Here is an 11,427-nt window from a genome sequence, read left to right as displayed (position 1 = left end):
ACCTCCTGGCATTTTTTATTTATCCCACAGCACCAGAAGAACTTCATTTGTATTTAGTCTCTCTGCACAATTTGGTTTCTACTCCCATCAATTTAGTTTCTTCCAGGGGCCACCCCCTTAACTGACTGTAGATCCAAAGGAATGGTCCCTTTAACCAGCTCTGTGTTCAGCCTAGTGTTTATTTAATACCATGAAAAGACACTATTGCCCTGCCTATTACTTATTCGTGTTTTCAGGGTATGAGGAATCAAGGTAATGCCATCCTCAGAATGTAACTAAATTATGCCCTCCTTAGAGCAGGCAAAAGCCAATAAAAATGGTTTGGGAAAGGTGTTGCAAAGATGACAGTAATAACCCACCGGAGGAAGTGATTAATTCTCCATCTATTGAATTCTTCAGATCAAGACTTGATGCATTTCTGTGATTGGGCTCGGCAAGTAAGTAGGTAAAAGTCTCTGACCTGTACTATACAAACTAAAAGATCTACTTGGCTTTGAAACATTAATCTACAAAAAGCAGATCTGAGGACAGCCTGGGAGAACATGCCCTTGTTTGTTTTGTCCCCCACAGGGTGCATCTACATGAGACGCTAAATGTGCAGTAGACTAATTCCACAGCGCATTAGCACATCACAGCAAAAGTCATGCTAATGGGCTGATGTGCAGTAGAATTCGTCTACTGTGTACTAACATCATTAAAAAGGTGTGCATTGGCGCTACTGCACAGTAGCGCTTGTTACTGCACATTGAGTTAGTACGTACTATATTACAGGTACTAAACGTAATGTGCAGCAACTATGGTACACTAATGAACATGTAGACACACCCACAGAGAGAGATTCCAGCATCTATTGATGTGCCCTCAGCTGTCTTCATTCTGTGTAAATGGAGTTAGGTGGTATAGTTGAAAGGATTAGATTTTGGTGGCCTGGCAGAGCTTGGCCATGGTATGCAAAGAGATGCAGTGTACATTTATGGATCAACAATGCCTCATTTCAGCACTGTATTCTGCAGGCTGGGTCAGTATTTGCACATGGGAGGTGGGGGCACAGTTCTTGGTTTGGGAATTGTCAGCAGTCTACAAAGCAGCGGACTCTGTAGCTTAGTGGGAATGAGTGAAGGTAGTGTCCCAGAAGGAATGCTCAGGCCACTGGTGACAGAGTGGCAATAGCTAGCATATCCAGGGTTGCCTGAGCAGTATTTGTGAGGATTCAGGGCAAGCATAGGGAGCTATTATGTTATTTGCCTGACCTACACCTGAATTTGCCTTAGTAAAGGGAAGTGTTAGACTTTGCCCTATAGCACTCACATGCTCTATTCCCAGAACATGCTTGTAGACTCAATAAACGGTGTGATAATAAGATGCCTGAAAACACTTGTTTCAATAAAGTCTCTTATCAGTGGGTCTCCTTTACAGCTGACACATAACTGTGCTCCTTGCACTAGGCAAACTCTAGGCATGTCAGTGCTACTGATAGCCCCAGCAGAGTTTTGGAAGCTCATTCTCTCAAGCCTAGCATTTATTTCAGGCACATTGGTTATGTTCACTCTCCCCTGGGCAAAGCACATTATTAATCCCTTCCAAGCAGTACATCCATAAAATATAACTCTTGACTTGTTGCACCAGACCAGTGGTTCTCAATGCTTTTAGATTTAATGCACCCCTGGATAAATTCAAGGCACCCTTAGAAAATACTAGCTCTTAGTTTTCATGTTCTCTGACTACAAAAATAAATGAATAAATAAATAAAAAATAAAGCAATTCTTCTGTTGCAAAGAACTCAGAAAGACTACAACAGGTCTGAATGTTTTTACCATTCTAGATTCCTATTTGAAATCTCTGTTTATCTCATGATTCACATGTACATACCTAACAGTGCTAACATTGTGTGGCACTCCACAGCACCCTTGAAAGGATCTCAAAATACCACAGGGTGCCATGGCATCCTGACTGAGAATCACTATATGGGACTGCTTAAACATGGACCAATAGCATTCCATGGTAACCAGCTCCAAGATGGCAATGGCAACTTGCTTCTCAACTGACACGGCCTCCCTCTCTCATTTGAGTGTCCTGACACTGAATGGTTGGGGGAAATGCTTCAGACAGATCCATGAAGGCCTACTTCACCAGGTGCAAGTTCTAAAGCCACTGCTGGTCACCCTGTGTCCCCATGCTGTTCTGATTCCACCACTCAGCTCATTGTTCTGCACTGATTCATCAGTGATTGCTGTAAGCATTAGGGGAAGAATTTTATTTTGCCTAGTGAACAACCGAAATGCAGCCTGCAAACACCTCTTCCTTACCTGGCTGAACTGTAGGAGAGATCTTGTTACCTCTTCTGGGTGCATTATGGAGATAAGAAGGCATCTGCATGTCTGGAGGGCAATCCTATTCTTATAATAGTGACACACACCCAGATGGGGAAACAAAATTGCTTCCACACTTTAGTTGGGTAAATCAGAGGTGATTGCAATCTGCCCTTTGATTGTCCATTGAAATAGAAATAGAAATTCTGCCCCTGATGTCTCTACCCTACACATTACCATCAAGTGTGAACTAACCCCCAGCTCTAAGATCTGCCGCTGCCTTTTGGAGTATAAAACGGCCATTGAAATTCCACTGTCTCCCATAATTTGGTCTCTATGTTGCTGCAATAATGTCAGCCCAACCTCAAGCTGGAGCAAACCCCCCACAACAGATTGTGAACTAATACTTAGACTGGTGAAAATTACTGAGGTCCTAACAGCCCTGGATATGCCCCTGGAAATCTTAGCACCAAACCCAGGTAACTGCAATACCATTGCTGATGTAGCGACATGGTTATATATAAGTCACTTGTGACTCTGCAGTATGGATGTTTGCGGCCAGGCTTGGCAAGTCTGGATGTATATGCCTAGAAAACCAGGTGTGTCCTGTTCCCCTTATACCTTTAATATGCAAGTTCTGTGCTAGAGCTTTGCAAACAAGTGTTTGGGTGCTGTTCCTCCCACCTTGCTGAATGAGAGGGAGCCCTGGGTGGTTTGGAGTGTGGCCTCTGTACAGAGTAGGCCTGGTTGGATGTATAAAGCTTGCGAAGGTCTTAGTTTTAAGATTTAGCATGCAGGGGCTCTCCCACAAAAGTCACAAATTTCTCCATGAGGCTTGAACGATTTGTAAGTTTTGCATGTGCTGAGATGAGAGCGGAGCAGCTTCTGATTAAGGTGAATCCACTGCATAAAATCCTAATGTTCTTTGGAATAAAAAGCATCAGTGGCAGGATCTCATCTTCTCCGACCCCACTCCCTCCTGTCCCCTTTCATCACTAAGGGGCGGTGTCAGAGGGGCAACCAGGTGGCCAGACCTGGTTGAAAGGGCTACCCAGCACTCGTGGCTGGATGCATGGGGGGATTGCATCCTTACTGAGCAGGCGCTGATTTGCAAGAGGGGTGGGGAGAGACATCTGTGGCTGGGCGCATGCAGAGACCCGGCCCTTTGGGATGGGGGGGGCTCCCTCCTTCCCTGGGCATGGGAACCCAAGCAGGGTGGCCATCATAGAGGACGTTCTGGTTTTCTGCTACTCTGTCCTCTGTTGATACGAAACCCGATGCCTTTACATCCTCTGTTTTGCTCTTCAAGGTTTCGTATCAACAGAAGACAGAGGATAACCGGACTGTCCTCTATGACGGCCACCCTAGGGATAAGGGCTGAGGGAGAGCAGGCTGCACGGGGCTGGAGCAAAGCAGAGGGGCTCGGGGGCAAGGGAAGGGGCCGCAAGGCAGCTGCAGCGGAGGGGCTCCTGTAGGGGTCACCCCCTCTCTGCAGCTGGGGGAGCCGTCTCCCAGGGCTTTGGGGATAGGACCGAACACCTCCCCCCGGCTGCAGGGGCTGAGGGGGGCGGCTGCCCATCCCCCAAACTGTGGGGGCAGCTCCAGGCCACCCACTCAGAAAAACTAGTGGGGTGGGCCCCCCCGCCGGGGGGGAGGGGGGGGGGGGGGCCACAGACCCCAGCCCCGCCCCTCTAGGCTTCTGGAGGTGGGCAGCCACTTCCTGTCGCGGAGAGATGACGTCAGTGTGGGGCGTGTTCGGCCGGGGTGCTGTGAGCCGCCGGGATGCACCGGCGCGGGGTGGGCGCGGGCGCCATCGCCAAGAAGAAGCTGGCAGAGGTGGGAGCGGCGGCGCCTCCCTGCCCCCCGGAGCCGCCCAGGCCCAGCTGTGCCCTCCCCCCGGGTCTTCATCGCCTCAAGTCACAGTCCGCAGCGCTGTGCCCAGCCCAGCTCTGCCCCGCGAGCCCCCGAAGCGTCCTCGGTGGCCACTGGCAGGGCCGCCTGATTCCCGGCCCCTGGCAAGCGGGCAAAATGAGCCGCCTAGAGTAAAACAGGGGTGGGGTGGGGCAGGGGGAGCTCCTGCAGGTGAGCAGCCTGCTCCATGCCGGCAACATCTCCCGGCAGTGAACCGTCTAGATTAAATAACCCTTCCTCCAGATCGTCTTTGTTCTCTTCCAGGCCAAATACAAGGAGCGTGGGACGGTTCTGGCAGAGGACCAGCTGGCGCAGGTGAGGCCCTGCTGTGTCTCGGGCGGAGGGGATGTTGCTTGGAGGAGGTGGGCTGTGCCAGGCGGGGGGGATCTCTGGTTGTGGCTTGGGTTGGTGATGGGGCGGTAAGTCTGGTCACCGTACTTGTCGGCTTCACCAGCTTCTAGAGTGGAAATCTATGAGTTGCTGACTGCAAATCCTCCTCTTGCTGAGGACCTTTTTTGGCATCTTCTGTGCCTAAAATGGCTTCCTTCTGCCCTGCGCACCACCAAGTAACAGATTGCCTGACTTCCGGTTGTGTTTCTTTCCCGAGTAGTTTGCTGTGGTCACGTCCTTCATTTAAGACTGGGATGACCATAAGGAAGTCCAGGACATTCATCTGGGATTCTTGCCCCCTTCCCCTCACACTCTCACAAGTCAGTGGGGGCAGGGTGGTGTGCTGGGCAGGCAGCAGTGCCTGTACCTGTTGTACCGATCCCTAATCAGTAATATTCCGTGAAGGGTATTAATTGAGACAAATTAATCTGCACCCCTGCCTAAGTAAGGTATTGTGATGGTTGGGGGGAGGTATGTGTGTGTGTGTACATATGTCCAGGATGCCCATTCTCATTCTCAACAGCTGGCCAGGACTGGCCTCTGAAATCCATGACTGACCCAGTAAATTACGATGTGTGGTCACCTTATTTAAGACCCCTGTGGTGAATTGCCTAAGTAAGGCATTGTGATGTTTGGGGGGAGGTGTGGATATGTGTACATATGTATAGAAAGTGATTGTCAGGTCTTACTGTTTACTTGTCTTTTACAGATGTCTAAACAACTGGACATGTTTAAGACTAACTTAGAAGAGTTCGCTAGCAAACACAAGCAAGAGATTCGTAAAAATCCCCAATTTCGAGTCCAGTTCCAGGACATGTGTGCAACGATTGGGGTGGATCCATTGGCATGTAAGAATTAGGTTGCGCGGGGATTCAGTCCAGAACACCCTTTGGTTTAGGGACCAACCACTTTTCCAGGGACATCTGCACATTCATTAATGCACACTAGTTACTGTGCGTTTAGTATTTGATTAACCAAGTACTAATTCAATGTGCAGTAACTTGCACTAGTGTGCAGTAGTACTGACGCATGGCTTTTTAGTGATGCTTATTGTGCAGTAGCCTAATAACACTGCACAGTAGTGTATTATCATGGTTTTTTGACAGGCATGCTACTTCGCTGTGTTATTAGATTACTGCTCATGTAGACATGTCCAGTAAAAACCTCCTTGGAGCTGCTGGGGGTTGTGCCAAAGGAGGGGTGACAGAAGGGGTTCTTGGGTTCATAAATTGTCAGGCTGTTACATGAATTCAAGGAAGGAAATGCCATAATCACCTTGCTTGCCCTTGGGGTGGCTCTGTCTTTCAGACAAAATTACAGTAAGTAAACCGAATTAAAGTTAATTGACAGATCTTAGATTCCTTAGAGCAGGGGTCAGTAACCGTTGGATTTGGCCTGCAAGGCTGTGGCTTTGGTGGTAGGAAACTCTCCCCATGAGAGAGTCCCCAAATGCTCCTGCCATGCCACACTTGAGCAGCACAGGCTCCAGTGGAGAATAGGTGACTTCTGCTTTTGCTGGATAGTAGCTGAGCAGAAGGGAGAAGTGGCAGTGGTAGCTAGGTTCAGGGCATTAGCCCTTCTGCCTCCAACCCAAGTTGGGTCATCTTGGCTTCCCTGAAGGAAAACATTGCCAACTCCTTCCTTAGGAGCTTCTTTTTGGCTACCAGCAGCCAGTGGAAAATAGAAAAACTCCTTTCCCCTTGGGTTCATCTTCCCTTACCTTGCATATAATGTCCAGCCAAGCGATAGGGCTTATGGATCTCTTACCCCTGTCTGGGCTGCTCCTTTACTTTTTCACAAGGCCCAGCCATGAAAACAATTTAGGATGTGGTGTTTAGGACTCAGTAGCTATACTCATATAATTAATTCTCTGTGAAGGGTATTAATGGAGACAATTAATCTGATCCCTTTGTTTCACCCTTCCCCCCCCAAATCTTCCTTCACAGCTGGGAAAGGCTTCTGGTCAGAGATGCTGGGAGTTGGAGACTTTTACTATGAGTTGGGTGTTCAGATTATTGAAGTCTGTCTAGCTCTAAAGCACAGAAATGGAGGTGAGGACTCTACACTGCACTGAGCAAATACTGGCTTCCACTAGGTGGATGGTTACAGGAGCTGGCTTCGTCTTCTTGAAACGCTTGCTCTTGACTACCTTCCTGGTGTTCATGGCTCTGTGTGAGGTTTTCAGAAGTGCCGGGTACTGGCAATTTTAGAAGCTGTTATCTTCACTGCTCTAAATGCCTTTTTCTAGCAAGATAACATGGGTTGGCTACAATCTGTTGGAGACTACCGTTGATGTAAGTAGGTGAGTTCAGGTGTGGTAGAAGGTGTTGACCTTGTCTCCCTACAGTGGAGTAACAGCCCCCCCCTGTGCCATGTCTCTCTTGGGATTTTAGTGAAACCACCAGTATGCATCGGCTGTCTTACTATAAAAACTGAGCCAATCGATCAGTTCTTCCCTATTTTGGCAGTGAACACAATGCCTGCTGGTGCCACAAGGAAGCCAGTCATACTCTGGTGAATCTGTACCAATACTGTATTTCATAGTAAGGGATCTGTAATTGACTTTTTAGACAGAGGACTCTCTTGTTATTGGGTACATAAGGGTACTCAGATATTTTGGGGGTACTGTATCTAACAACCTGATAGAACCCTTGCTTTTAAAAACTTTCCTATTGCTCAGGATATCATTAATAAGGAGGGTTTGATCTAGAAATACTTCTGGAGTGAGGGTCTTATTATATGAGTATTATTGGAAATTGATATCTTGGGTGTGGCATCTGTTGATTTGTAATGCAGTAGCACTTCTAGTGGGTTCTGGACCAGGACACCAGTGTGCCAGGCCCTGTCAAAAGACAGTCCCTACCCCAAAACGCTTATAGATAGTACCATCTAACTATTGATGAGAAATATATGTGCTGTAATAAAAGTGAGTCTGATACCTCAGTGAGAAGATAGTGGTGAACTCTCCAAGCACTTGCATTCTAGGAATTCAGATCTACCCAGAACTGAGAATTTGAATGCAGTGAAAAGCACATGGAGCTATAGATTAAAATGATGATGTAAAATACAAGGGATGTGCAGTCTAATGGCAAACACAGAAAGGAAATTCAAGTAATAGGACGGCGTATGGGAGGAACCTTCCTTTGCTGTGTAGTAACATCACCTCCCCTCTTCTGTCTAGGTCTCATAACACTGGAAGAGCTTCATCAGCAAGTGCTGAAGGGAAGGGGGAAGTTTGCTCAGGATGTCAGCCAGTGAGTATAGATCACCCAAGAGCTTCTCTTAGTAGGAACCTAAAAGTTCTGCTCTTAATGGAAACCCTAAACTGACTTATATTTGTGAAGTGGAACCACAAAAAGCAGCTCCATTGCAAGTAATGCCTAGTTTGTAACTCATGTCTCCTGCAGTTAAAAGTTTAATTTCTCTCCTCTGCCCCCTTCATGCAAGCTTTGTCAATGCCTGGGCTTCAGGCATAAGGGCTCAATGTTTTAGGTTCGATTAACTCGGGACAAAATGCCTAGCTGCAGAGACCAATCTGTTTGTCACTTTAGGTCTTCCACCACTGGACTCTTGCTTTCGCCAGGACATCTGGGGCTGTAAGGAACCCAACAGCATTTCTGCCCGTTTCCCCTTCTCTCAGGAGTGTGATATCAAAATAGATTTGCACGACCACTCAAACTGTTGAAGAGAATCAGTATTTGTAGATAACATAAGTGCACTCAATCACTCAAGCAGAGTGGATATGAACAGGCAACCCAGCTGATATTTCTTTTAAAAAAAAAAAAAAAATCACTTTAGGGAACTATTTTTAGCTCTTTTACATTGTACGTGTTCACTGGTAGCTGTTTAAAGGGACAGTCAAGATAATTTCCTAGGAACATGTGTTCATGGATGACTTCTGCATTTCAAAGTTTATGCTGCTGCTTGCAGCTGTTTCTAGTAAACAAGAAGAATACATATTTACTCAAATATAGGACAGGGTTTTCCCCCTCCAGTCAGCATGGAGGAAAAAAGCCCCTCGCCTAATATTCATACACAAGGAAACTTCATTAAAACCATTATCTATTAAACTGCTGCCACAAGCAGCATGTGCACAGTAGTGGAAACCAACTATGAAGTCTAGTCTTCAAGTCTATGGCTCTAATTCATGGTTCTGCCACTGGGCAAGTATTCTCCCTCCCAGACCAATGGGATACTCCTCAAATCCAGGCAGGCATCCTATGTGCAAGCTCCAGCTCCAGAGGCTTTGGGTTTCAGATGCCCCCAGTCTCACTTGATCTTAGCTCAAAAGGCCAAGAAACAATAGTTATTTTTGTAGCTCTTAAAACAAAATAAAACAGGTAGTTGCTTCCCCAAGAGGGAATGAGTACCAAACCTAGAGGTACTACAGCACCAGGCCAGCACTCTTGAGAGGCCAGAGCAAGGCCTGACACTCTCCCCTAGTGCTAAATATGCTGATGGGCACTTAACACTTATGTAATTTAGAAAAACCTCTCGGGCCAAATCAATTCTAAGTTATATTCACTGAGCAGAGCTCAGTCATTCAAGCCTGTGTGGCACTACCACCAAATACCCTGGGGCTTCAGGTACTCTCAAATCCATGGCAGGCATCCTGCTACAATGGTAAGTTAGTGCAGTCCATTTGAGTAGTATGTGTGCGGTGGTACCAAGTGAGTGCAATCCCTCCTCATCACTGACTTTTTTTTCCAAGTCATGTTGAGCCACTATACTGTATACATTTTTACTTCCTTTTCACTCCCACAGCTGAGCTGTACCTTTCTTACCCGTTTCCAGTGATTCTTGTTTCTTCACTAGCCTTAAATGTCTGGCAAACATCACCAAAGGGGGCCCCAAACAGTTCACCTAGAATCCCTATGTTGTCCCCTCTCAGTCTGATAAGTGTGACCCTACCCTCCATGAGGTGAAGTTGGACCAGGTTGCCTTGCACCTTATCAGCATGTAATTTTTTGGAGGATTCCAGGATTTATGACAAGAACAGACAGTTCTAGTCATGAGTGTGGGGCTAATTCACACACATATCCTTTGTGGGGAGGGTATCTGGAACACACACATACTGAACGGTGCCGGGCTCTGGGATCACCAGGGCTTGAAATGCTGTTGACTCTGCTGGGGCCCAGCTCAGTGACCTGTATGGTTAAATCATGAGCCCTTTGGCTTTGGACTAATATCATGCATAGTTGGTGATGGTCACACAGGTGTGTAGACACAAGGGACTGTGGGTACACTGCAGATACTGTGACTGTACAATGTAATGGCAATGATGTGCTTTGGACTGTCAGGTGAACCATAGCAGCCACAGGACAGTTCAGCTGAAGTACTGCAATATATATGGGAATAAATATTTTTGCAAAAAAAAAAGCATAGTTTGTACTGTATATATTCCAGTGTTGCTTAAAAGTTTGTTTATGGAGTATCTGTGATAACATTTGCAGCAGTTTCAAAAAAGGCAACATGCATCAATTCTAAAGGAACTAAATCTGTGGGTATACTATGTGCAAATTGCTACAGCTGTTTATTTCAAAGTTGGTGTTTTTAGATTTGTTCCTCACTTTCATGTGCTCAAGGACAGCAGGATCTGATGACAGAGGAAGGGAAGGGGCTGCAGGGGAAAATTTGTGGGGTGGGAGGGAAGGCAGAGGGGAAGGAGTTGCCCCTCCCCAGATTTATTTTCTCTGTTGTTACAGTGGGAGGGAGACAACTTCAAAACTTCAAGGCAAATCTTATGATGGGTGGAGGGGTCATCTTATATTTGAGTAAATATGGTATATTGGCATCGAGCTCAGCTGAAGAGCAAAAGGCTTTCTTTCAAATCTTATTTTCTCTTCCCTGTTCTCAGGGATGATCTCATTCGTGCAATCAAGAAGCTGAAAGTTCTGGGCAGTGGCTTTGGGATTATTCCTGTTGGAGGAACATACCTAATCCAGTCTGTGCCAGCTGAACTGAACATGGATCATACAGTGGTTCTGCAGCTGGCAGAGGTATTGGGGGCAAGGGATTCTTTAGTAGAAACCTCCTATAAGGCCATATGGTTCCCTTGACAGGAAACAGATGTATAAAGAATCTAAATTATAACCTGAACAAAAATCAAGGGCTTCAACGTGTGTGGAAAATAAAGAGTATTTGGATATATAGCCAGTGTCTCCAACTATGGACTCTGAAGTCCTGATCATTAGCAGATAGTGAGGAGCTTGTTCGGTCTTTAAACAGCTGCCTTGACATGAACAGGCTCCGACTCCCTCTTTCTCTTCTTTATTTCAGAAAAAGGGGTATGTAACGGTCAGTGAGATCAGATCCAGTTTGAAATGGGAGGTGGAACGAGCCAAACAGGTGCTGGTAAGTGTGTAGACCTTTATTTATGCACTGTTCAGTCAAGTGACAATGTAGGGTGACTGCGATCTCCTCCAAATTGAGGTTGTGACTATAATTACAGGGTGCTACTACAACACAAGCAGATGTAGTTGAGCCAGCAGGAGCACCAGTAGCAGGGTAGCTGCGCAGGCTGAAAAAACCCAGGCCCTAGATATATATTGAAGTGCCATGATAGTGTAACTCCTGTCATTACAAATGGGGTAGATTAAAGCTATCTTGGATATCTTTATATGAGCTTTGGACTAGAGGTAGCCAAGTAGAGAAGTACAAGTGGCATGCATCAAATCAGAGAGGGGACAGGCAGCACAAGTGACATACAGAAAGGAGCAGAAAACCTATCATTCAATCAGGCAGAGAGTACAAGGCAGAAAACAGAGTAGCAGATTGGTCAGGAAATAGAAAGCAGAGAAGCAGATCAGGCAGGGAA

General features: G+C 46.5%; 1 protein-coding gene across 9 annotated transcripts in view; it reads left to right on the top strand.

Moving 5' to 3' along the window:
- The first annotated feature begins 4,035 nt into the window (after window positions 1–4,035).
- The window catches only part of SNF8 (SNF8, ESCRT-II complex subunit), an 11,446-nt gene continuing 4,054 nt past the window's right edge, over window positions 4,036–11,427 (top strand). For 2 of the 9 annotated variants that reach the window (XM_006023297.2, XM_025203784.1), the window contains exons 1-7: window positions 4,036–4,145; window positions 4,485–4,535; window positions 5,320–5,458; window positions 6,557–6,661; window positions 7,792–7,864; window positions 10,468–10,609; window positions 10,890–10,964. In XM_006023297.2, coding sequence (XP_006023359.1) covers window positions 4,092–4,145; window positions 4,485–4,535; window positions 5,320–5,458; window positions 6,557–6,661; window positions 7,792–7,864; window positions 10,468–10,609; window positions 10,890–10,964 — 639 coding nt within the window. In that variant the 5' untranslated portion in view covers window positions 4,036–4,091. Of the gene's footprint in view, window positions 4,392–4,463; window positions 4,536–5,133; window positions 5,226–5,319; window positions 5,459–6,556; window positions 6,662–7,791; window positions 7,865–10,467; window positions 10,610–10,889; window positions 10,965–11,427 lie in introns of all 9 variants that reach the window. The other 7 variants (XM_025203790.1, XM_025203789.1, XM_025203791.1 and 4 more) reach the window with 7 other exon arrangements.

Source organism: Alligator sinensis, unplaced genomic scaffold (genome assembly GCF_000455745.1).
Source record: "Alligator sinensis unplaced genomic scaffold, ASM45574v1 scaffold520_1, whole genome shotgun sequence".
Classification (NCBI taxonomy): domain Eukaryota; kingdom Metazoa; phylum Chordata; order Crocodylia; family Alligatoridae; genus Alligator; species Alligator sinensis.
This window is presented reverse-complemented; position numbering and strand designations above follow the sequence as displayed.